At 43.5% G+C, this 26,796-nt stretch overlaps 2 protein-coding genes across 4 annotated transcripts in view; both read right to left on the bottom strand.

Moving 5' to 3' along the window:
- Positions 1-671: 671 nt before the first annotated feature.
- On the bottom strand, positions 672-13,424 carry snx20 (sorting nexin 20). 3 transcript variants are annotated; one of them, XM_020653593.3, is made up of 4 exons: positions 13,159-13,424; positions 12,604-12,668; positions 12,041-12,186; positions 672-2,252 (listed from the first exon to the last, which is right to left on the bottom strand). In XM_020653593.3, exons 2-4 carry the CDS (start codon positions 12,611-12,613, stop codon positions 1,581-1,583), a joined length of 828 nt encoding a protein of 275 aa, XP_020509249.1. In that variant the 5' UTR covers positions 12,614-12,668; positions 13,159-13,424; the 3' UTR covers positions 672-1,580. The 3 variants fall into 3 exon arrangements, with proteins under 3 accessions (XP_020509249.1, XP_020509250.1, XP_020509251.1); XM_020653594.3 differs by having other exon boundaries at positions 13,235-13,424; XM_020653595.3 differs by lacking the exon at positions 13,159-13,424 and adding an exon at positions 12,827-13,120.
- Positions 13,425-13,585: 161 nt separating this feature from the next.
- The window catches only part of rbl2 (retinoblastoma-like 2 (p130)), a 21,857-nt gene continuing 8,646 nt past the window's right edge, over positions 13,586-26,796 (bottom strand). Inside the window, exons 6-22 of the mRNA XM_020653582.3 lie at positions 23,502-23,662; positions 22,348-22,412; positions 21,443-21,614; positions 21,200-21,363; positions 20,977-21,089; positions 20,795-20,898; positions 20,270-20,407; positions 20,027-20,191; positions 18,648-18,756; positions 18,282-18,551; positions 18,007-18,206; positions 17,515-17,691; positions 16,128-16,199; positions 15,782-15,872; positions 15,409-15,635; positions 14,967-15,134; positions 13,586-14,480 (exon numbers count right to left, since the gene is read on the bottom strand). Of these exons, the coding sequence (XP_020509238.1) occupies positions 14,313-14,480; positions 14,967-15,134; positions 15,409-15,635; positions 15,782-15,872; positions 16,128-16,199; positions 17,515-17,691; positions 18,007-18,206; positions 18,282-18,551; positions 18,648-18,756; positions 20,027-20,191; positions 20,270-20,407; positions 20,795-20,898; positions 20,977-21,089; positions 21,200-21,363; positions 21,443-21,614; positions 22,348-22,412; positions 23,502-23,662 (2,564 nt within the window). The 3' untranslated portion in view covers positions 13,586-14,312. The remainder of the gene's footprint in view (positions 14,481-14,966; positions 15,135-15,408; positions 15,636-15,781; positions 15,873-16,127; positions 16,200-17,514; positions 17,692-18,006; positions 18,207-18,281; positions 18,552-18,647; positions 18,757-20,026; positions 20,192-20,269; positions 20,408-20,794; positions 20,899-20,976; positions 21,090-21,199; positions 21,364-21,442; positions 21,615-22,347; positions 22,413-23,501; positions 23,663-26,796) is intronic.

The following is a 26,796-nucleotide window of genomic DNA, read 5'->3' as shown; positions in this document are numbered from 1 at the left end:
CTCTAGAGGTTTGTATTTTTCCAAATCTGCATGATTTTCTCTGTCCTCAGTAAATTGTGGATTCTATTGGATTCCTCATCGGGGTAGTTGCAAATCAAGTTGGACCTGGCTGGGGGATTAAGGGGGGTTATCCCGTCATAACGAGAACATTAACATCATTTTCTCTGGTTCTTATTTATTTTATCTAATTTTATACAGAGAACAAACGTTGTTATCTTAACATAACGGGATAAATAAGATGAGACATCCAGAAAACAGTCGACATTCACTCGTTTATCTCGTTATCCCGAGATAACAACACTTGTTCTGAGTGATCACAAGAGAAAAGCTGAAATGAACACGTTATCACAGGATAACCAGAGAAATTTACCAGGATATTTCATCAGTTTTCTTCATCTTGTTACCTCGAGATAACAACGTTGGGTTTCTTGTGATATCGAGTTGATTTAGTATGATCTTGAGAAAATAGTTTCCTGTGTTCGGCACAGGAGTTTGTGTTATTTTGTTTCTCTTGCTGTCATCATACCGTCTACAATAAAAGATGTTCACCTTCGGCCTTTGTCAAAAATAAGTAAAAAGTTGGTCACAGAAAAAAACAAAGTGAGTGAAGCATTGTGGGTAGTTTCAGCTCGTTCATCAATCTGAGCTGAGAAAACATGAAGACACATCAGTTCCTCTGCAAAAACGACACGGCATGTTTATTAAAGGTCACATATCCTTCTCCTCTTCAATCAGTGTAAATAAGTGAGCTCAAACCATGTGTGTGAGGTTTCTTGTTCTAAATCCACTCTGATCCTGTATTTGATCATGCCTATAAACCCCTCTCTTTCAGCCCTGCTCAGAACAGACTGTTTCTGTGTCTGTACCTTTAAATATGTAAATTAGTTGTGTCTGACCACGCCCCCTCTCGGGTGGCTCGAGCTTTCTCGCTCCATGTCCTATTGTTTATGGTGAGAAGGCAGACTCAGAGGGCAGAACAAACACCTAGCTGTGGGAGTGTCACCCACCTGGGGGTGGGGTTACTGCCTTTTGTGATGTCATGAAGGGAAAATCTCTACACAACCTGAGCTTCTTTTAGTTAACAAAACATTGTTTCCCATGTTAGCGAGCAGTCAATCACAGTCAGCCCTGCCCCTAACTCCTCCCCTCTTTCTGGTCTCTTTGATAATTTACAAAATGATCATCATTACTACAAGCTAGCTCCGCCCCCTTGTTCAAATATGGCCACTTCCTTTGACAAAATAAAATAAGACTTAAACTAGAGATAGAGACAATAACCTTAATAGGAAAATGTTTACTGAGGGAATAAATCAACTGACAGATAGGAACCTTTGTAGTCCTGTTGGTTATTGTAGTCCTGCTGGTTATTGTAGTACTGCTGGTGTTTGTAGTCCTGCTGGTTATTGTAGTCCTGCTGGTTATTGTAGTACTGCTGGTATTTGTAGTCCTGCTGGTTATTGTAGTCCTGGTGGTTATTGTAGTCCTGGTGGTTATTGTAGTATTATTGTAGTATTGTTATTGGTTATTGTAGTACTGCTGGTGTTTGTAGTCCTGCTGGTTATTGTAGTCCTTTCTCAGCCTCATATGAACTCCTGGACTACAATTTCCTTCAGCGAGCGCGAGGACACCTCCCCCCGCTCAGCGTCCCTCAGCACTGTCAGCTCCTCCTGAAACGTGGCCACAGGACGTCCCAGCTGGTAGCCCACGTCCAGCAGCAGCTGCAGCACGGCGGCTCTGTAGTCTTTCAGTCCGTACCGTCTGACCGCAGGCAGAGCTCTCTGAGCCACAGAGAACGCCTGCTCGGGCTCCTCCAGGTCCCGGTAACAGACGGCGAGGGCGGACAGGGACGGTACTATCAGGGTGGGTCTCTGCCACGGCAGCAGCTTCTCCTGGATCTGTAAGACGGTCTGAAGCAGCTCCATGGCGGGCTCAAACTGACCAGCTCGCAGCAAACTGTGCGCCCGTCTCTGCTCCTGCTCCGTGAAGAAAGTGGCAAACAGAAGGGAGTGTCGGACGCAGCGGACGGCGTACAGCTTAGCCAGGTAGTCCTGCAGAGCCAGGCGGCGCTCTGAGATGATGTCAGGGTTAAAGTTGCCCGTCAGGAGTTTCCGGGGGAGAATGACCTCCTCCAGCTCCTCATGGAACTCCTCCAGCAGTTTCTGGTGGAGGTGGGAAAAGTCGCTGTATCGACGCTCCACCGACACACGTTTGGAATCAAAGCTGCCTGAACGCATCACCACGACCTCGTACACCTGTGAAGGACAGGAAGTAGAAGAGATTAGAGTACCTTTGTGTGTGTGCTTCTGTAAAAACAAAAAAGAATCAACGGTACAATCTCAGATTTCTTTTTTGATCAATTGTTTTAAAATGTTAAAAAAAAAAACGAAAAAAAAAAAACACTTCAGATTTTGGAGAGAGAGCGCTGAAACGTCTGGCTCGATTGGATGATGAAACGTTATTGGATGATGAAACGTCTGGTTCGATAGGATGATGTAACGTTATTGGATGATGAAACGTCTGGTTCGATAGGATGATGAAACGTTATTGGATGATGAAACGTCTGGTTCGATTGGATGATGAAACGTTTGGCTCGATTGGATGATGAAACGTTATTTGATGATGAAACGTTATTGGATGATGAAACGTCTGGTTCGATTGGATGATGAAACGTTATTGGATGATGAAACGTCTGGTTCGATTGGATGATGAAACGTTATTGGATGATGAAACGTCTGGCTTGATTGGATGATGAAACGTTATTGGATGATGAAACATCTGGTTCGATAGGATGATGAAACGTTATTGGATGATAAAACGTCTGGTTCGATTGGATGATGAAACGTTTGGCTCGATTGGATGATGAAACGTTATTTGATGATGAAACGTTATTGGATGATAAAACGTCTGGTTCGATTGGATGATGAAACGTTTGGCTCGATTGGATGATGAAACGTTATTTGATGATGAAACGTTATTGGATGATAAAACGTCTGGTTCGATTGAATGATGAAACGTTATTGGATGATGAAACGTCTGGTTCGATTGGATGATGAAACGTTATTGGATGATGAAACGTCTGGTTCGATTGGATGATGAAACGTTATTGGATGATGAAACGTCTGGTTCGATTGGATGATGAAACGTTATTGGATGATGAAACGTCTGGCTTGATTGGATGATGAAACGTTATTGGATGATGAAACATCTGGTTCGATAGGATGATGAAACATTATTGGATGATAAAACGTCTGGTTCGATTGGATGATGAAACGTTTGGCTCGATTGGATGATGAAACGTTATTTGATGATGAAACGTTATTGGATGATAAAACGTCTGGTTCGATTGGATGATGAAACGTTTGGCTCGATTGGATGATGAAACGCGATGGGATGATGAAACGTCTGGCTCGATTGGATGATGAAATGTTATTGGATGATGAAACACGATTGGATGATGAAACGTTTGGCTCGATTGGATGATGTAACGTTATTGGATGATGAAACGTCCGGTTCGATTGGATGATGAAACGTTATTGGATGATGAAACGTCTGGTTCGATTGGATGATGAAACGTGATTGGATGATGAAACGTCTGGCTCGATTGGATGATGAAACGTTATTTGATGATGAAACGTTATTGGATGATGAAACGTCTGGTTCGATTGGATGATGAAACGTTATTGGATGATGAAACGTCTGGTTCGATTGGATGATGAAACGTTATTGGATGATGAAACGTCTGGCTTGATTGGATGATGAAACGTTATTGGATGATGAAACATCTGGTTCGATAGGATGATGAAACGTTATTGGATGATAAAACGTCTGGTTCGATTGGATGATGAAACGTTTGGCTCGATTGGATGATGAAACGTTATTTGATGATGAAACGTTATTGGATGATAAAACGTCTGGTTCGATTGGATGATGAAACGTTTGGCTCGATTGGATGATGAAACGTTATTTGATGATGAAACGTTATTGGATGATAAAACGTCTGGTTCGATTGAATGATGAAACGTTATTGGATGATGAAACGTCTGGTTCGATTGGATGATGAAACGTTATTGGATGATGAAACGTCTGGTTCGATTGGATGATGAAACGTTATTGGATGATGAAACGTCTGGTTCGATTGGATGATGAAGCGTTATTGGATGATGAAACGTCTGGCTTGATTGGATGATGAAACGTTATTGGATGATGAAACATCTGGTTCGATAGGATGATGAAACGTTATTGGATGATAAAACGTCTGGTTCGATTGGATGATGAAACGTTTTGGCTCGATTGGATGATGAAACGTTATTGGATGATGAAACACGATTGGATGATGAAACGTTTGGCTCGATTGGATGATGTAACGTTATTGGATGATGAAACGTCCGGTTCGATTGGATGATGAAACGTTATTGGATGATGAAACGTCTGGTTCGATTGGATGATGAAACGTGATTGGATGATGAAATGTCTGGCTCGATTGGATGATGAAACGTTATTGGATGATGAAACGTTATTGGATGATGAAACGTCTGGTTCGATTGGATGATGAAACGTTATTGGATGATGAAACGTCTGGTTCGATTGGATGATGAAACGTTATTGGATGATGAAACGTCTGGTTCGATTGGATGATGAAACGTTATTGGATGATGAAACGTTATTGGATGATGAAACGTTATTGGATGATGAAACATCTGGTTCGATTGGATGATGAAATGTTATTGGATGATGAAACGTCTGGTTCGATTGGATGATGAAACGTTATTGGATGATGAAACATCTGGCTCGATTGGATGATGAAATGTGATTGGATGATGAAACGTTTGGCTCGATTGGATGATGAAACGTTATTGGATGATGAAACGTTATTGGATGATGAAACGTTTGGCTCGATTGGATGATGAAACGCGATTGGATGATGAAATGTTTGGCTCGATTGGATGATCAAACGCGATTGGATGATGAAACGTTTGGCTCGATTGGATGATGAAATGTGATTGGATGATGAAACGTTTGGCTCGATTGGATGATGAAACGTTATTGGATGATGAAACGTTATTGGATGATGAAACGTTTGGCTCGATTGGATGATGAAACGCGATTGGATGATGAAATGTTTGGCTCGATTGGATGATCAAACGCGATTGGATGATCAAACGTTTGGCTCGATTGGATGATGAAACGTTATTGGATGATGAAATGTTATTGGATGATGAAACGTTTGGCTCGATTGGATGATGAAACGTTTGGCTCGATTGAATGATGAAGCGTTTGGCTCGATTGGATGATGAAGCATTTGGCTCGATTGGATGATGAAACGTTTGGCTCGATTGGATGATGAAACGTGATGGGATGATGAAACGTTTGGCTCGATTGGATGATGAAACGTTATTGGATGATGAAACGTTTGGCTCGATTGGATGATGAAGCGTTTGGCTCGATTGGATGATGAAACGTTATTGGATGATGAAACGTCTGGTTCGATTGGATGATGAAACGTTATTGGATGATGAAACGTTATTGGATGATGAAACGTCTGGTTCGATTGGATGATGAAACGTTATTGGATGATGAAACATCTGGTTCGATTGGATGATGAAATGTTATTGGATGATGAAATGTCTGGTTCGATTGGATGATGAAACGTTATTGGATGATGAAACATCTGGCTCGATTGGATGATGAAACGTTATTGGATGATGAAACGTTATTGGATGATGAAACGTTTGGCTCGATTGGATGATGAAACGCGATTGGATGATGAAACGTTTGGCTCGATTGGATGATCAAATCGAGCGTTCATTGGATGATGAAACGTTTGGCTCGATTGGATGATGAAACGTTTGGCTCGATTGGATGATGAAGCGTTTGGCTCGATTGGATGATGAAACGTTATTGGATGATGAAACGTTATTGGATGATGAAACGTTATTGGATGATGAAACGTTTGGCTCGATTGGATGATGAAACGCGATTGGATGATGAAATGTTTGTCTCGATTGGATGATCAAACGCGATTGGATGATCAAATCGAGCGTTCATTGAATGATGAAACGTTTGGCTCGATTGGATGATGAAACGTTTGGCTCGATTGGATGATGAAACGTTTGGCTCGATTGGATGATGAAACGTTATTGGATGATGAAACGTTATTGGATGATGAAACGTTTGGCTCGATTGGATGATGAAACGCGATTGGATGATGAAATGTTTGGCTCGATTGGATGATCAAACGCGATTGGATGATCAAACGTTATTGGATGATGAAACGTTATTGGATGATGAAACGTTTGGCTCGATTGGATGATGAAACGTTTGGCTCGATTGAATGATGAAGCATTTGGCTCGATTGGATGATGAAACGTTTGGCTCGATTGGATGATGAAACGTGATGGGATGATGAAACGTTTGGCTCGATTGGATGATGAAACGTTATTGGATGATGAAACGTTTGGCTCGATTGGATGATGAAGCGTTTGGCTCGATTGGATGATGAAACGTTATTGGATGATGAAACGTCTGGTTCGATTGGATGATGAAACGTTATTGGATGATGAAACGTTATTGGATGATGAAACGTCTGGTTCGATTGGATGATGAAACGTTATTGGATGATGAAACATCTGGTTCGATTGGATGATGAAATGTTATTGGATGATGAAATGTCTGGTTCGATTGGATGATGAAACGTTATTGGATGATGAAACATCTGGCTCGATTGGATGATGAAACGTTATTGGATGATGAAACGTTATTGGATGATGAAACGTTTGGCTCGATTGGATGATGAAACGCGATTGGATGATGAAACGTTTGGCTCGATTGGATGATCAAATCGAGCGTTCATTGGATGATGAAACGTTTGGCTCGATTGGATGATGAAACGTTTGGCTCGATTGGATGATGAAGCGTTTGGCTCGATTGGATGATGAAACGTTTGGCTCGATTGGATGATGAAACGTTATTGGATGATGAAACATCTGGTTCGATAGGATGATGAAACGTTATTGGATGATAAAACGTCTGGTTCGATTGGATGATTAAACGTTTGGCTCGATTGGATGATGAAACGTTATTTGATGATGAAACGTTATTGGATGATGAAACGTCTGGTTCGATTGGATGATGAAACGTTATTGGATGATGAAGCGTTTGGCTCGATTGGATGATGAAACGTTTGGCTCGATTGGATGATGAAACGCGATGGGATGATGAAACGTCTGGCTCGATTGGATGATGAAACGTTATTGGATGATGAAACACGATTGGATGATGAAACGTTTGGCTCGATTGGATGATGTAACGTTATTGGATGATGAAACGTCTGGTTCGATTGGATGATGAAACGTTATTGGATGATGAAACGTTATTGGATGATGAAACGTCTGGTTGGATTGGATGATGAAACGTTATTGGATGATGAAACATCTGGTTCGATTGGATGATGAAATGTTATTGGATGATGAAATGTCTGGTTCGATTGGATGATGAAACGTTATTGGATGATGAAACATCTGGCTCGATTGGATGATGAAACGTTATTGGATGATGAAACGTTATTGGATGATGAAACGTTTGGCTCGATTGGGTGATGAAACGCGATTGGATGATGAAACGTTTGGCTCGATTGGATGATCAAATCGAGCGTTCATTGGATGATGAAACGTTTGGCTCGATTGGATGATGAAACGTTTGGCTCGATTGGATGATGAAGCGTTTGGCTCGATTGGATGATGAAACGTTTGGCTCGATTGGATGATGAAACGTTATTGGATGATGAAACATCTGGTTCGATTGGATGATGAAACGTTATTGGATGATAAAACGTCTGGTTCGATTGGATGATTAAACGTTTGGCTCGATTGGATGATGAAACGTTATTGGATGATGAAACATCTGGTTCGATAGGATGATGAAACGTTATTGGATGATAAAACGTCTGGTTCGATTGGATGATTAAACGTTTGGCTCGATTGGATGATGAAACGTTATTTGATGATGAAACGTTATTGGATGATGAAACGTCTGGTTCGATTGGATGATGAAACGTTATTGGATGATGAAGCGTTTGGCTCGATTGGATGATGAAACGTTTGGCTCGATTGGATGATGAAACGCGATGGGATGATGAAACGTCTGGTTCGATTGGATGATGAAACGTTATTGGATGATGAAACGTTATTGGATGATGAAACGTCTGGTTCGATTGGATGATGAAACGTTATTGGATGATGAAACGTTATTGGATGATGAAACATCTGGTTCGATTGGATGATGAAATGTTTTTGGATGATGAAACGTCTGGTTCGATTGGATGATGAAACGTTATTGGATGATGAAACATCTGGCTCGATTGGATGATGAAATGTGATTGGATGATGAAACGTTTGGCTCGATTGGATGATGAAACGTTATTGGATGATGAAACGTTATTGGATGATGAAACGTTTGGCTCGATTGGATGATGAAACGCGATTGGATGATGAAATGTTTGGCTCGATTGGATGATCAAACGCGATTGGATGATGAAACGTTTGGCTCGATTGGATGATGAAATGTGATTGGATGATGAAACGTTTGGCTCGATTGGATGATGAAACGTTATTGGATGATGAAACGTTTTTGGATGATGAAACGTTTGGTTCGATTGGATGATGAAACGCGATTGGATGATGAAATGTTTGGCTCGATTGGATGATCAAACGCGATTGGATGATCAAACGTTTGGCTCGATTGGATGATGAAACGTTATTGGATGATGAAATGTTATTGGATGATGAAACGTTTGGCTCGATTGGATGATGAAACGTTTGGCTCGATTGAATGATGAAGCGTTTGGCTCGATTGGATGATGAAGCATTTGGCTCGATTGGATGATGAAACGTTTGGCTCGATTGGATGATGAAACGTTTGGCTCGATTGAATGATGAAGCATTTGGCTCGATTGGATGATGAAGCATTTGGCTCGATTGGATGATGAAACGTTTGGCTCGATTGGATGATGAAACGTGATGGGATGATGAAACGTTTGGCTCGATTGGATGATGAAACGTTATTGGATGATGAAACGTCTGGTTCGATTGGATGATGAAACGTTATTGGATGATGAAACGTCTGGTTCGATTGGATGATGAAACGTTATTGGATGATGAAACGTTATTGGATGATGAAACGTTATTGGATGATGAAACATCTGGTTCGATTGGATGATGAAATGTTATTAGATGATGAAACGTCTGGTTCGATTGGATGATGAAACGTTATTGGATGATGAAACATCTGGCTCGATTGGATGATGAAATGTGATTGGATGATGAAACGTTTGGCTCGATTGGATGATGAAACGTTATTGGATGATGAAACGTTATTGGATGATGAAACGTTTGGCTCGATTGGATGATGAAACGCGATTGGATGATGAAATGTTTGGCTCGATTGGATGATCAAACGCGATTGGATGATGAAACGTTTGGCTCGATTGGATGATGAAATGTGATTGGATGATGAAACGTTTGGCTCGATTGGATGATGAAACGTTATTGGATGATGAAACGTTATTGGATGATGAAACGTTTGGCTCGATTGGATGATGAAACGCGATTGGATGATGAAATGTTTGGCTCGATTGGATGATCAAACGCGATTGGATGATCAAACGTTTGGCTCGATTGGATGATGAAACGTTATTGGATGATGAAATGTTATTGGATGATGAAACGTTTGGCTCGATTGGATGATGAAACGTTTGGCTCGATTGAATGATGAAGCGTTTGGCTCGATTGGATGATGAAGCATTTGGCTCGATTGGATGATGAAACGTTTGGCTCGATTGGATGATGAAACGTGATGGGATGATGAAACGTTTGGCTCGATTGGATGATGAAACGTTATTGGATGATGAAACGTTTGGCTCGATTGGATGATGAAGCGTTTGGCTCGATTGGATGATGAAACGTTATTGGATGATGAAACGTCTGGTTCGATTGGATGATGAAACGTTATTGGATGATGAAACGTTATTGGATGATGAAACGTCTGGTTCGATTGGATGATGAAACGTTATTGGATGATGAAACATCTGGTTCGATTGGATGATGAAATGTTATTGGATGATGAAATGTCTGGTTCGATTGGATGATGAAACGTTATTGGATGATGAAACATCTGGCTCGATTGGATGATGAAACGTTATTGGATGATGAAACGTTATTGGATGATGAAACGTTTGGCTCGATTGGATGATGAAACGCGATTGGATGATGAAACGTTTGGCTCGATTGGATGATCAAATCGAGCGTTCATTGGATGATGAAACGTTTGGCTCGATTGGATGATGAAACGTTTGGCTCGATTGGATGATGAAGCGTTTGGCTCGATTGGATGATGAAACGTTATTGGATGATGAAACGTTATTGGATGATGAAACGTTTGGCTCGATTGGATGATGAAACGCGATTGGATGATGAAATGTTTGGCTCGATTGGATGATCAAACGCGATTGGATGATCAAATCGAGCGTTCATTGGATGATGAAACGTTTGGCTCGATTGGATGATGAAACGTTTGGCTCGATTGGATGATGAAACGTTTGGCTCGATTGGATGATGAAACGTTATTGGATGATGAAACGTTATTGGATGATGAAACGTTTGGCTCGATTGGATGATGAAACGCGATTGGATGATGAAATGTTTGGCTCGATTGGATGATCAAACGCGATTGGATGATCAAACGTTTGGCTCGATTGGATGATGAAACGTTATTGGATGATGAAATGTTATTGGATGATGAAACGTTTGGCTCGATTGGATGATGAAACGTTTGGCTCGATTGAATGATGAAGCATTTGGCTCGATTGGATGATGAAACGTTTGGCTCGATTGGATGATGAAACGTGATGGGATGATGAAACGTTTGGCTCGATTGGATGATGAAACGTTATTGGATGATGAAACGTTTGGCTCGATTGGATGATGAAGCGTTTGGCTCGATTGGATGATGAAACGTTATTGGATGATGAAACGTCTGGTTCGATTGGATGATGAAACGTTATTGGATGATGAAACGTTATTGGATGATGAAACGTCTGGTTCGATTGGATGATGAAACGTTATTGGATGATGAAACATCTGGTTCGATTGGATGATGAAATGTTATTGGATGATGAAATGTCTGGTTCGATTGGATGATGAAACGTTATTGGATGATGAAACATCTGGCTCGATTGGATGATGAAACGTTATTGGATGATGAAACGTTATTGGATGATGAAACGTTTGGCTCGATTGGATGATGAAACGCGATTGGATGATGAAACGTTTGGCTCGATTGGATGATCAAATCGAGCGTTCATTGGATGATGAAACGTTTGGCTCGATTGGATGATGAAACGTTTGGCTCGATTGGATGATGAAGCGTTTGGCTCGATTGGATGATGAAACGTTTGGCTCAATTGGATGATGAAACGCGATTGGATGATGAAACGTTTGGCTCGATTGGATGATTAAACGTTATTGGATGATGAAACGTTTGGTTCGATTGGATGATTAAACGTTATTGGATGATGAAACGTTTGGCTCGATTGGATGATGAAACGCGATTGGATGATGAAGCGTTTGGCTCGATTGGATGATGAAACGTGATTGGATGATGAAACGCTGCTCTCTCTCTTTTGTCTGCACTGATATGAAATTATAACAAGAAACTAGGACTTCAGTTTGTGTTGCCGTGGTAACAAACAGGTATCGATATTGTTAGATTTTTCTATATTTATATCAGAGTTTGAAAATCTGGCATTGTGACCAGAAAAATCAAAACAGAAAAGATGAAAGAAAAGTGGAGGAGAGTTCAATCCTCAGGCCCATCCTCCTTTCCCTCTATCTCGTCCTGATTGTTAAAAAACATGGCTGCTCCTAACACTTCATGCAGATGACTACCAGACTATTTATGATGAGTTATTTATTTGTGGACTGTAAAGCACTTTGGTGAACACTGATCTGTTTTTAATCTCTGAATAAAGCTGGGTCAGATTTCTCACCACATGTTTGTTCAGAGTGTTTCTCTCGATGATTCGACTTGACGGGATCTCAAACAGCAGTCTGACTGGACGCTCTCTCCGCTTCAGTGCCCTCCAGGACTGCTGCAGCTGCTGAGTGGTCAGACTGGAACAACTGGGGGGCTCGTCTACACACACACACACACACACACACACACACACACACACACACACACACACACACACACACACACACACACACACACACACACACACACACACACACACACACACACACACACACACACACACACACACACACACACACACACACACACACACACACACACACACACACACACACACACACACACACACACACACACACACACACACACACACACAATAAATAAATATTCAGGAACACAGGTACAAACTCTGCCATTGACCTGAAATGTTTACCTCTGTTTGCAGTATTTATGCTAAGCTAAGCTAACCAGCTGCTGTATGAAGACCGTTATGATTCACAGCAGGTTAACGGAAGTCTAAATGATTTAACAGAACAAGTTAAGATAAGTCAGGACAGAGAGCAAGCAAGTCAGGACCTGGATCCATCAGGTCACCTCAGTTGAGTCTTCAGAGTCTTTCAGTGGTTCTTCAAACAGCTGATCTGCAACATAAAAATAACACAGCAAATATCTTAAAGTCCTGCAGGTTTCTTCTTTTTTTTTTTTTTTAACTCTAAGCCTGCTTCTCCTGGGGTTTATGATTCCATGTATTTAAAGAGTCCATCAGTATTAACTCATCCATTCATACACATTCACTCACTGATCGTAGAGGCTGCTGTGTCTTGTTTCATAAGCTAAAAGTCCTCACAGCTGCTTTAAATAACTGTGTCTTTCCAGCAGGAAGTTTGAAAACATACAGTGCACTGATGTGTTTGTGTGTCAGGGTGTGCAGAGGGGGAAGTGTTTGTGAAGAAATGAACAAAGAGTGAACAGGAAGTAAATCACAGTGCAGAAGTGAGCCGCTCTCACTGACTGTTTCAGTTTTCATATCATTTTAACAGAAAGTCATAAGACCGGTTGGCTTCTGTCACAGCAGAAAGTTACCTCTGAGCATCATAAAACAAAAGTAAATAAGATCGAATGTAGACTCACCTGTGTGTGTGTGAGTTTGTGCATGTGTGTGTCTGTGTGGGGAAGGAATCTGAGAATCAAACACAAACAGACTCACAAACTTCTTTCGTCCTCTCCGTCTGCTGTCATCCTCACATCTGTACTGACAGAGCTGCGTTCACTGACACCTCCTCTCTGCTCTGCTGGGTGGAAATCCAGATCAAAATGTTTCAGTTCCTCAAGTGTCCACACACTTTGTGTGTTGGTGGGTGTGTGTGCGTGTGTTTCTGTATGTGTGTGTAATATGTGTGTAATATGTGTGTGTGTGTGTGTGTGTGTGTGTGTGTGTGTGTGTGTGTGTGTGTGTGTGTGTGTGTGTGTGTGTGTGTGTGTGTGTGTGTGTGTGTGTGTGTGTTGTGGCTTGTCTCGACAGCACCATCTGGTGGTGACACACACAAACTACATCAGGTGGTTTTAAACTTTTTATTCCATCAGTTGTTGAAACAAAGAAAAAGAGTTCAGGAGTAAAAAAAGGCACTTAAGTTACAAAGAGCTCCATAAAATAACTTCTCTCTTTTTTACAAATATTTACACACTTTTCATGGCCTCGACTGTCTGAGGTCAACGTGATGATGGGAGGAGACACAGCGAGCAGAAGAAGAACGGCTGAGTGTCGATGATGATAAATATGATGACTACGTTAGAAACACCAGAGTGACTGCAAACAAGATGGACGCTTCATCAACCGCCAAATAAATCAGAGCCAACCCTCGAGTCTCACCGACGGACTTCATCAATGTTGACAACATCTCAGTCAGGGGAGGAGAGGAGAGGAGAGGAGAGGACAGTGAAGGGAGGTGGACACATCATGATAGGGGGACTGAAAGAGAAGGCATTGTAAAAAACTAGCGAGCTGGGAGAGGAGAAGTAGCAAGGAAAGAAGTGGAGGAAGTAGACGTGTGGAAACTTCCTCCTAATGATGTCATCGTCCTGGCGTGAAGTTGTTGAGACATTGACAGACGGTTCTGAAGTGTGTAACCTGCAGCCAACTGAGACCATCAGCTTCAGGAGCTGAGGATCGAAACCCCGACCTTCAGTCTGACCCCCTCTACCACTGAGCCACAGCTGCTCTGTCCTAATGAAACAAAGACCCTAACCCTTCATGTCCGCTCAGGGCTTCCGTAGGCAAGTGTCAGTCAGTGGGAGGAGCTGCGGTCATTAGCCACGTCCTGCAGGCGGCGCAGTAGAGCAGAGTGGTTGTCAGGACAGACTCTTTTCGGGGACGTGCCGTCCTCCAGCGGCACGCTGCGCTTCCTGCTCGGAGTCTCACCGGTGCGGATCATGCTGTTGATCTCCTGTAGACGCTGAGATAAAGGATCAATGATTAATCATTCATATGGTTTGACTCACAGAACATCTCTCAGTTGTTCATCTGAAGAATCTGAAGCTGCATGACCAGCAGGGGGCGAACACTCCTACAGAAATGTTCCCTTGATTTCTTCCCTCAGTAAACATTTCATCTTCTCAATCTCTAGTCTACGCTTCTTTGGTTTTGTCAAAGGAAGTGACCATATTTGGAGGGCGAAGCTGGAGAGGAGTTCCAGCTCTGCCCTCTTGTCCAAATATGGTCACTTCTGGCTCTTAGAATAAAGATAGAAATTATGTTTATTTAGTTCATTAAGGTCCAATTTTGATTGGACTAAAAGAAGCTCTCAGCAGATGTTTTCAAGAAGAATATTTTGTGGTAGGGAGTGACCATATTTAGAGAAGTGGGCAGAGCTGGAGAGGCTCCAAATCGCTGTGGAATCTAGAGGTTCAGGAGAGCTTTGGGGGAGGGGGGAGGCGCTCACATTGGGGGGGCTGCTGCAGATGTAGTAAGACATCTTGTCCCGGGCAGAGGTCGGCGTGGGGGTGGAGCTTGTCTTGTGAGGGGAGATGTAGATGGAGTGTTTGCTGGAGAGAAGCATCCGACGGGGCGAGCCTGTCCTCAGGGTGGGGTACGGACAGAGAGGGGGGGACTGCGCGCACACACACACACACACACACACACACACACACACACACACACACACACACACACACACACACACACACACACACACACACACACACACACACACACACACACACACACACACACACACACACACACACACACACACACACACACACACACACACACACACACACACACACACACACACACACACACACACACACACACACACACACATTAATTAAAGGTTTCTGACTGGTTGAATAAGCAGACATGAGAGTTTAATGCTCTTTTACCCCAGCAGAGGGCGAGCTGGGCGAGTATCTGAGAGCGAACAGTCTCATCTGTTTGATGTAGACGTTGTTGTAGAAGAGGATCAGGTCTCCTCGCTCCTCGTCCTCCGCCTCACACACAGCCGAGGAGGACGAGGAGGTCTTGTTGGGGGTGGAGGGGGCACTGCCGGGTTGGGTGGCGGGTAAGGTGCTGCTGGAGCGAACAGGAAGTGGACTGATGTCTCCCTCTGCTGGAGGAGCAGAAACAAGAGAAAAAGGATTGTCATTTAAATCAAATCAATAAATCATCTGTTGTGGGTGTGTTGGACTTTTGTTTTGGTTACCATGGTAACATACAGGTTCTGCCATGGTAAGGAGGAGTCTCCTCAGGTCTTACCTGAGTCCTGTTTGCTGTCGGACGTCACGTTGTGTTTGTTCGTGTCGTCTGAGTGTCGACTCCGCCCAGATATCAACACACTCCTGTACACCTGGAACACACACACGCACACACACACACACACACACACACAGTGTGAGTGTGCTCTATGTGTGTGTGTGTTTCTGTCTGTCTATGTGTGTACTCTGTGTGTGTGCGTGTGTGTGTGTATGTGCTATGTGTGCTCTATGTTTGTGTGTGTGTGCTCTACGTGTGTGTGTTTGCTCTATGTGTGTGTGCTCTATGTCTGTGGGTGCTTTATGTGTGTGCTCTGTGTGTTCTACGTCTGTGTGTGTGTGCTTCTTACGTTGCTGTTGGCCTGAGGTTGAGAGCGATAACATTTCATGATGTTCTGGAAAGATTTTTCTTCTTTTGTCACCTGATGACAAATCAGAGAAGAACTTTACACACACACACGCACGCTCATACACACACACACAATGGCGCGCGGAATGGTTCATCATATGCACGCCGCACAAACGTGTGATTATTTCATAAAAGTCCCACGCGTACACACAGACGTGTGTTGTCTAAGTAGTTCACGCAGCCTGACTTATAGACGCACGCACATATGTGTTTTTCTATTCGATGGAGAGAAGGAGAGAGAGAGACTTTAGATGTGTGTGTGTGTCTGTGTGTGTGTAAGGCCACAGCACAGTTTGCACTCGTAGAAGGTAGATATGTTGCAAAATAGGAGAACTTGTAGAATGTGATGTGAGAACTTGAAGGAAAAAAAAGTGAACTTGTATGTAAAAATGTTTACTTAAAAAATCCACACACGTGAAATTAATTTCATGTCACAAATGGGGGGAAAAAATGTGAACCTGTAGAGTTAAAATTTTAACCCAAAGAAAATATTCACACATGCGTGATCTGAATGTGAAGTCACAGAAAAAATATTCACAAATGTGTAGACTGATATTTACACAAACAAAATGACAGCTGCAAACTTGTAATCCAACATTTACTCACGTGTTTTTTTATTACTCGTGCCTATTATCCTTTACAACCACAACTCTGTGGTTACAACTTCTCAAATCTGCCGCTACAACTGCACAAACTACTTTTCTCACGTGAATCTGCACTGCTTGAGTTTTGCAACACATTTTGCGAGACGTCTGTAGCAAAAAAAAAATGTAATTGTAGAAATGCCCCCCTCCCCCCTCCCATAATAATAAATAATAATAATACAACAAACTAATAAACCAAGCAAACTAAACTGAAACTAAGCCTTCTCTCTCTTTTATCTAAAAAAAACAGAGACATTATATTAACAGCGATGAGAGCCTTAAAGAGAAACATTTACGCACATTTAATTTACCCATTAATAAATTATTAAAATAAAGTGCTTCTTTATACAAGGAGATGGCACAGATTCATGGCGCATAAAAAGTCAGAGAAGGTTACAAATCACATGTGCGTGCGTCTATAAATCAGGCTGCGTGTACTACTTAGACAATGCACGTGCGTGTGTACGCGTGGGACTCTTAACACGTACGTGCATTTGTGCGCACACTCACTCACTCACTCACACACTCACACACACACACACACACACACACACACACACACACACACACACACACACACACACACACACACACACACACACACACACACACACACACACACACACACACACACACACACACACACACACACACACACACACACACACACACACACACACACACCTTGGCCATGACATAGACCGCACACATGAGCAGCTGGTCGAGGTGGCGGTCCTTCATCAGCTCGTTGCAGTGAACCATCGAGAACTCGAAACACGTCCAGATCTTCCTCCTCAGGTCGGAGGAGATGTCCAGTTTGACACAAAGGTCTCTGAGCCGCACACTGGCCAGGTGGTACACCTGTAAGGTCATGTGATCACAGGTCAGTGCTTCACCTCATTAACATCCATCTCACCTTTATTAACAAGTTCCCTTCATATCACATTTGATTCTTCAGGTGTTCATTTTTAAACATGCTGACTCATCATTATTTCAAAATAAAAACAAACTGTACACTGCATGTATCTGGTGTCTGCCCCCTGGTGGCTTCTTTGTTTACTGCGTGTATCTGGTGTCTGCCCCCTGGTGGCCTTGTTGTGTACTGCATATATCCGGTTTCTGCCCCCTGGTGGATTCTCTGGGTACTGCATGTCATATTATATAAAAAACAGTTACCTTCCTGAAGAACAGAGACAGAGATCCTTTCCTCAGCGGGTTGCTTGCTGGTTTAACACTGGGTTTGCTGACAGCTGATTGGACGGTGAGTGTCCCGGTCAGAGTCTGTGCAGACAGCGCCTGCAGCGTGGCTCCGCCCTGTCCTGTCATATTCACCTGGACGGGGAAAAAGGTGATTCCTCCACTCTCATTGGCTATACCTGCAGAGAGCAGAGTTTGGTGTTTGTTATCTCATTCTTGTGACAATACTTATTTGCATATTTTCAGTCCCTAACCTTGCACTGGTATGGTGACCGTCTGCCCGTTGTTGGCGGTGACTGTGGCGGTTGCCACAGTGACCACAGTCTGCCCGGCTGGGATGGCTGTGACCAGGCTGGGCTGTCCGCTCTTTGTCACAGAGACGGGCGTGCTGGTGGTGCTGGTTGTGTTGGAAGAGGAGACTCTAGACTCTCCATCTACGATGTCCACAAAGAGACGGCGCCGAGCCGAGCCGGTGGGTGGGGAGCTGTACCTGTCCAACAGGGAGGTGGGGGAGGGGGACACACCTGCAGGGGGAGGGACGGATTATTAAACAACTATTTTCACCACAGTTTATAGGTAAAGTATGTGTGTGTGTGTGTGTGTGTTTGTGTGACTCCGACCTTTGAGTGTGCTGTTGGCATTGAGGTTGATTCTCTGAGTGCTTGAAATGAGAGGAACGCTGCCCGAGCTGCTTTCATTGTTCTGCTCCAGATACTGAGGAGGCATCACCTGACACACACACACACACACACACACACACACACACACACACACACACACACACACACACACACACACACACACACACACACACACACACACACACACACACACACACACACACACACACACACACACACACACACACACACACACACACACACACACACAGTGAAATAAACCAAATCTAAAAAGTTTTTTCTAAAAGGTTCAGGGGACCTCCGGTTGGCACCCCACCAAATATGTAAGGGGACAGTCAAAAGGTAAACCGAATACAAGATGAGAGAAAAACAAGAAAACAGCCACGGAGTATGACGACGAAGCTAATGCTAACTCGCCTAGCACCGGCGGACTCGAGCATAGCGAAGCTAGCTTACTGGCTAATGCTGAAATTAATACGAGCCGATGTATAGAAGGAGCTTTTGGTCACACACTAAAGCCCTCCTCACACAGGACGAGTATTACCTGGGGACTGTAATTTGTAAAGTAAAAATTCCACCACAAATTACCTACCATATTTCACCAAACACAGAGGTTATTTGATAATATTAGTCCTGTGCGATTCGGCATCTCTGTGATTTGGGGTGTTTTGATTTTTTAAAGGTTTTTTGTGTTCTCCGATGCTGCGTTGGAAATTCTAAATGAAAGTTCTGACAGAATTTTGGGTGCAGATTCAGAAGCATGGAGACCCAATCACAGAAAGAGCTCAAATCTATCAGAAGAGAGAAATCTGTAAAGATGATTAGATGGATTACATGATGTATGGAACATTTTCTATCTTTTACGTTTACACAGAGCCTTATGAGTAGCATCTGTCTGTGAACGAAAGGAAAGCGAGGGAGGGAGGAGAAAGAGAGAGGGGAGTGTGTGTGAGAGGCATGTTACTGGTGTCGGGGACCGGAGCAGAATCAGCGCAGAGAAACTAGTCAGCGTCTGAAGTGTTCAGTTTGAGCTCTGTGTGTATTAAACAACCCGACACCTCAACACGCCGGACTCTCCGTGTCTGTTTACAACGTGCAGCACTTAAAGTGACGGTTAGTCCCGAAGGTGAAGCTACAACTTCTGAAGCAGACCAATCAGTGTCCTCTGAGGAGCAGGAAAGGTTAACACATAACATCATATCCGGGGGATAATGTCGGTAAATTCAAGTTAAAAGACAGTGTGTGTGTGTGTGAGAGTGTGAGTGTGAGTGTGAGTGTGAGTGTGAGTGTGAGTGTGTGTGTGTGTGTGTGTGTGTGTGTGTGTGTGTGTGTGTGTGTGTGTGTGTGTGTGTGTGTACCTGCTGACAGGTGGGGACCAGGTCCTTGGCTCCTCTCAGGCTCTCCCACAGTGGGGACTCACTGGTCCAGGCCAGACTCTCGAGGACTTGCTCCTCCACCTGGTTCAGGTGTTTCACCACCTCTCGAAACAGACCCTGCTCCGACCGCACTAACACCTCGATCACCTGCGCGCACACACACACACACATAAGCCCACATAAACAGGCGCACACTGACAGGTCTGATCACAGGTGTGCTGGTACCTTGTAGAAGTGATAAGCGGGCAGCTGGAAGATGTTGATGAGCTTGGGGAAGTCTCCTGGAGGTCTGTAAGAGAAGACGACGATCTCCAGACAGCAGACAAGCAGAGAGCGATGAAACACGTCCTGCTCCAGAATACACTGAAACACAGCGTGATATATTTAAAGAGACAGTACACATATCCACACTGCCTGAAGCACAGCGTGAGATATTTATATTTAAAGAGACAGTACACATATCCACACTGCCTGAAGCACAGCGTGAGATATTTAAAGAGACAGTACACATATCCACACTGCCTGAAACACAGCGTGAGATATTTATATTTAAAGAGACAGTACACATATCCACACTGCCTGAAACACAGCGTGAGATATTTATATTTAAAGAGACAGTACACATATTCACACTGCCTGAAACACAGCGTGAGATATTTATATTTAAAGAGACAGTACACATTTGTTTTAAGGGTACTCAAACTAATAGCGTCTTTAAAAATAGGCGCTCCTGTCAGAATGAATCCTCACCGACAGGTCGGCGTCTCCTAGAATCATCTTCTCTCTCTCGATGATGGACTCCAGCATCCTGTAGTAGAGCGCCTCCGCCAGGTGGAAGTACTTAACTGCCATGTCTAGAAGGAAGAAGATCATCTGTTTACCTTTGAGAGGATAAAGTCGATTAAAAGTTTCCCGTTCTGTTGGTCGTGTACCTTTCCCCATCCCGCTGTCCTCTGCCCCGCTGTCCTCCAAATGCTGACAGAAAAGCTCAAACATGTCCTTCAGGCGCTGACTGATGACATCACTGGGGTCTCTGGCACAGTTCCTGTATGGGTACAGTTTGTGTCAATGCACAGCAGCATGTAATACACCCCAGACTGTGCTTACATCTAATTGGCTGTAAGACATGAGGTGTGATCAGATGTACAAATCTACCTGAGAGTTTGGGTTAGCTTAGCACTCGGGCCCTGTTTGGTTCCTGACAGCAGCGTGTGTAGACGTCCGACGCTCTTCATGGCCAACGACACGGGAGAAGCCAGGCTGTTCTCCTGAACGTACTTCCTCCCCATCAGAGGAGTAGAGATCTTCAGGGCCGAGGCCTGTGGAGAAGACAGTTTGTGTTCATTCACAGCCATGAAGCATCAAGTAGAGGAGCAGACGAGGAGGAGTGTTTCTCACAGTGAGGCTGCTGTGGAGCCTGTAGGTGGCGCTGTCCTGGTTCTCCACGCCTTCACACAGGCAGGGCCCCGGGGTACCGATTTCCTCACTCGCCCCCTCACCTGTAAAAATCCTCTCATCCAGACCGCCGCTCGCCAAAATGTGTTCTTCATAAACACGACTGAGAGACAGACTGAGTAGGAGAGAGAGAGAGAGAGAGAGAGAGAGAGAGGGAGAGAGAGAGAGAGAGGAGGAGGAAGAGAGAGGGGGAGAGAGAGAGAGAGGGAGCGAGAGAGAGGGGGAGAGAGAGAGAGAGGGGGAGAGAGAGAGAGAGGGGGGAGAGAGAGAGGAGGAGAGAGAGAGAGAGAGACAGAGAGATCAGAGAGATCAGAGATAGATAAGGAAGAATTATCAGACGTTGGGTCTGATCACACAGAGGGGTGTCGCCCTTGTCGTGGTCGCTCCAGCTGGGAGCGCCTGAGGAGCGAAGCTGCGTGTGCTTTAAGGCGATCAAATACATTTGGTGCAAAAAGGTGTGCTGGAGAACACATAGAACTCTCCTTGTTGCTATGCTCCGAGACCAGGAAGGAAAATGTATTTAAAAGGAGGTAAAGCCTCCTGCTTGATCTGATTGGCTGCTTCGACCTAAAGTGACACTGATGGGCGCTTCGGCTCCGACACCTGACCAGAGAAGTTAACCAAGTTGTTTAAGGAAAGTGCTTCGGGGAGCGCGCTGAACCAGAACAAAACAAGGTTCCTGCTGGCGATGCGTCTCCGAGAGATCGGGTCCTAACAAGAGTTAAATTAGAGATTAAAGTCGATGATGTCATTGAGGACGCTGTTCCCGAGATGTCGTCAATTCACCTGGTTTGTGAACGTTGTTCCTGAAGTCGTTAAAATCAACGTGTAAATGTATTCACACTCACAAACTGTCTCCAAAGTTCATGGGGTCCAGGAAGCCACTCAGCCCGTCTTCTTTCCCTCTGAGGATCTGTGAGACACCAGAGGTCAAAGGTTAGAAAAACAACATGACGGCAAGTCTGAGGTTAAAGCTTCATCACGCCGACCATGGCGGGACAGATTAGACCATGGCGGGACAGATTAGAGCATGACGGGACAGGATAGACCATGGCGGGACAGATTAGACCATGACGGGACAGATTAGACCATGGCGGGACAGGATAGACCATGGCGGGACAGATTAGACCATGGCGGGACAGATTAGAAGATGACGGGACAGGATAGACCATGGCGGGACAGATTAGATCATGGCGGGACAGATTAGACCATGGCGGGACAGATTAGACCATGGCGGGACAGATTAGAACATGACGGGACAGGATAGACCATGGCGGGACAGATTAGACCATGGCGGGACAGGATAGATCATGGCGGGACAGATTAGATCATGGCGGGACAGATTAGAGCATGACGGGACAGGATAGACCATGACGGGACAGGATAGACCATGACGGGACAGGATAGACCATGGCGGGACAGATTAGATCATGGCGGGACAGATTAGATCATGGCGGGACAGATTAGAGCATGACGGGACAGGATAGACCATGGTGGGACAGACTAGACCATGGCGGGACAGATTAGATCATGACTGGACAGATTAGAGCATGGTGGGACAGATTAGATCATGACTGGACAGATTAGAGCATGGTGGGACAGATTAGATCATGACTGGACAGATTAGAGCATGGTGGGACAGATTAGACCATGACGGGACAGATTAGAGTATGGTGGGACAGATTAGACCATGACGGGACAGATTAGAGCATGGTGGGACAGATTAGACCATGACTGGACAGATTAGATCATGACTGGACAGATTAGATCATGACTGGACAGATTAGATCATGACTGGACAGATTAGAGCATGGTGGGACAGATTAGATCATGACTGGACAGATTAGAGCATGGTGGGACAGATTAGACCATGACGGGACAGATTAGAGTATGGTGGGACAGATTAGACCATGACGGGACAGATTAGAGCATGGTGGGACAGATTAGACCATGACGGGACAGATTAGATTTTTTTTTGTTTCTTTTTTATTTGTTTGTTTACCCTTTTGTGGAAGAGTCTCTTCATCAGAGGTTTCCAGAAGTGTTCTTTGACTCCTTTAGCCTCCAGAACCAAACCGTCATGAAGGTCACAGAGCGACTCCAGGAAACACAACGGACCTGAAGAGGGCCGGAAGTCTCTGCTGCTGAAGTCCTCAGGGAGACCTGCAACACACACACACACACACATTATACACACACACACAGCCGTTTTGGATGCCCCTCGGTTTGCCAGATATGAGACCAGTTATCAGGTCAAACCAACAAGTGTTGCAGCGATGGAAGCGGGCAAGAGAACTGGTTCAGATAGAAGTGATTGTACTCGACCTAAAAAGCCTCTGCATGTTTCTAATAAGCTCTACGAGCAGAAACGTGCTCAAACTAGGATCAATATTGGAGAGAGATATTTGATCTTTCTCGTCTCAGCTGCCCTCCTGTGTTTTTGGTTGTGACCAAGGGGCAACCTCCGGTCTCGAAGAATGAAGCCAATGCGGAAGTGCAATGCAGTTCCTCGAGGTTCCGCTTGAGGCTGACTGCAGAAGCGCCGGAAGTGCCATAAGCCCTCAGCCAAAAAAGCAAGTTTTTACCACAGGAATTAACATGTTTACAGCCTGGTTCAAAAAACAACATAGATCTGATTATTTAGTGACCTCATGTGCTCCCACTGTGGGGGGATTAATTTTTTTTATAACTCATCGGATTTTATTTTATTAAGGAAAACGCTTATGCCCATATTTGGTTGTGGCAGATTTGATTGACAGCTCTGCGCGCTGCATCTGTCTGTCAGGTCAGCAGGTCAGGAGGCTAACAGCTTGATCCGTCTGATTTCTCCTCTTTTTTACTTCGTTTGGAGAGTTTGTTTAACACATATCTGACAACATACACGGCTTGCTGTGCGGTTAACAGACCATCCAAGAAGTTGATGCTTCAGTTTTTTTCGGTAAGTGATATAGTAGTGTTATATTTACTGCATACTCATTGGTCGGTATTTATATTTACGGACCTAGCTTGTTTAGCGTTAGCTTGTAAACCAGTCGGCTAACTGTACTCAGTGTAGGCCATTATTTACGGTCAATGGTTTAGCCGATCAAGACTCCCATTCATGCTAAAGATGCTAATGTTAACATATCTAGCCAGCACTATTAAACTGGGGAAAAAGTAATTCTGAATTGTTAGAAATGTTTGTTGTTAAGATGTTGTAAGACAGAGTTTGTGTGATGTTAGAAGCCAAAGGTTCACCTCGATGGTTAACCACAGACTGTAAATATGGTTATCTGATGTTATGATGAATGTTATACTCCACCTAAATGTGGACATTAAAAAACAAACTTTGTGTAGTAATTATCCATCAGTAACATAAACTTAACTCAACTGAACCTAATGTGCTGTGTAGGTTATAGAGGATTAACGTTACATGGTTGATGTAGTGTCTTAAGATTTGTGCAAACTGTTACCAAATTAAAAAAAACAATTCACTTTGTATGAGTTCAGGGAAATTTGATATGGTTATTAATATAGTTCTTAATCATTACAGATGCTCTTACACAGAATACAGCAGTAAAAATATAAAATATAAATAACATATGGAATGAAAATAAGATATAAAGCAATTAGTACAAGAAATAGTTTGAAGAATACAGCCATGTACTGAGCTCATGTTAATAATAAATGAGTTACTGTATGTTCTGTACTGAAGCACAGAGAGTTGGGACCTGTTAATGATTTAAATAATTCAGGTTATATTTGTTTCATGTTAAGATGAAGTACTATCCACAATAAGCTGCTTAATTTTTCCTCACTCAAAATCTGAGACCATTTGATGTGGAATATTATTGTGCAAGTGAGAGAGCTGAAAACAACATGATTACAATAAGGTTTATCTTCTTAACTTTGAATAGATGTTGATTACCCGAATACTGTACATTTGTTGTCTGGGTAGTACACTGTTGAATTTATAAGTGTACTCTTACACACACATGAATGCACAAACAAATTGATTTAATGAATAACTGCTATTTTCTCTCTTTCTTTGCCATCCTGAAGACCCCACACTAAAAAGTCAATTTTCTTCTGTTCTACTTCTGCTGAGAGAAGATGGCCAGCAGATAAGACGGCAGTACATCAACGAGCTCCACAAGCTTCAGGAGGAGGAGGAGGGTTTGCACCTTGGAAGACTGTATTCATGCTTCACCTGCTCAAATACAAATAACAACCTAACAACTTGCATTCAAACCATTTTCTTCCCATTTTAAAACCCTATGTCCAGCTTAGATGGGAAAAATTCAATATTAAGTGATATTGATCTGGGAAGACTACATTTCTAAATCATTTTTAACTGTGTTTTTATTCACAAGTTATTGATCTTATTTACTCTCGATGTATCTTGATTTAAGAATGGGGCTAAAACCACTTTTTTCAACTATAAACCTCTGTATTTGAGTATTAAGTAGTGTTATGGATCAATCCAAGTCCCAATCTCGACATTTGAGTACAAAGTATTGAATTCTAAATATTGTGTTAGAAATGTGCAGAGTGTCTGCCCTTCAGTTTGAAAAACTCTAACGGCTGTGTGGAGTACAGTATTACGTAGGAGTGAATTACTACGTCACCAAACCTATTAAAGCCTCGTCACCCGACTCGGCGAACTGTGGGGACTCAAGTGTATGTGTGTATTTCTGTGTGTGGGGCAAACATTGTATCATTGTGCCCCCCTCCCTCTCTAAGTTGATACATTCTCCTGCTTATTCTGCTCTGGTCCCTGGCATCATAACGTGCCTCTCGCACACACCACACACCATCACTCCCCCCACCCACACACATGCGCACTGAGCCCTGAGCCTGAGCCACTGTGTGTGTGGGGCAAACATTGTATCATGTTGCGGTCGCAGTGAGTGGGCGTGTCTTACATTAATGCACATTTTAGTCTTGTCATTTCAAATCTAAAATGTATACTCATAAGTAGAGACAAAGGAGTCCATTTATATAGAAATATTTATTTAATCTTAAAAACTACATTCAAAAAGCTTGTTTTTACAGCAGAGATTAACATGTTTACAGCCTGGTTCAAAAAACCAAATAGGTGTGATTAGCTCATGTCTCGATCAGCACACACTGTACGGGGGGGGGGGGGGGGGGGGGGATGTTTTGATGACTCGTCAGTTTTGATTTGATGAAAGAGTTATTCACAATAAGGCGTGTAGCTGACCAGCTTGACAGGCGGGCGCGGTGTAACGGTTTGTCAAGGGGCTTAAAACCCGCCTCAGCTCCAGCTCTCAGCCTGTTGCTAGGTTGAATGAAGG

The sequence above is a fragment of the Labrus bergylta genome, chromosome 7 (genome assembly GCF_963930695.1).
Source record: "Labrus bergylta chromosome 7, fLabBer1.1, whole genome shotgun sequence".
In the NCBI taxonomy this organism is placed as follows: Eukaryota; Metazoa; Chordata; class Actinopteri; order Labriformes; family Labridae; genus Labrus; species Labrus bergylta.
This window is presented reverse-complemented; position numbering and strand designations above follow the sequence as displayed.

Bases quoted from the DNA above. Each gene is read 5' to 3' on its own strand.
- snx20 (XM_020653593.3), bottom strand. The intron at 2,253-12,040 runs GTGAGAAATCTG...TGTCCTTCACAG, and splicing joins ACACTCTGAACAAACATGTG to GTGTACGAGGTCGTGGTGAT.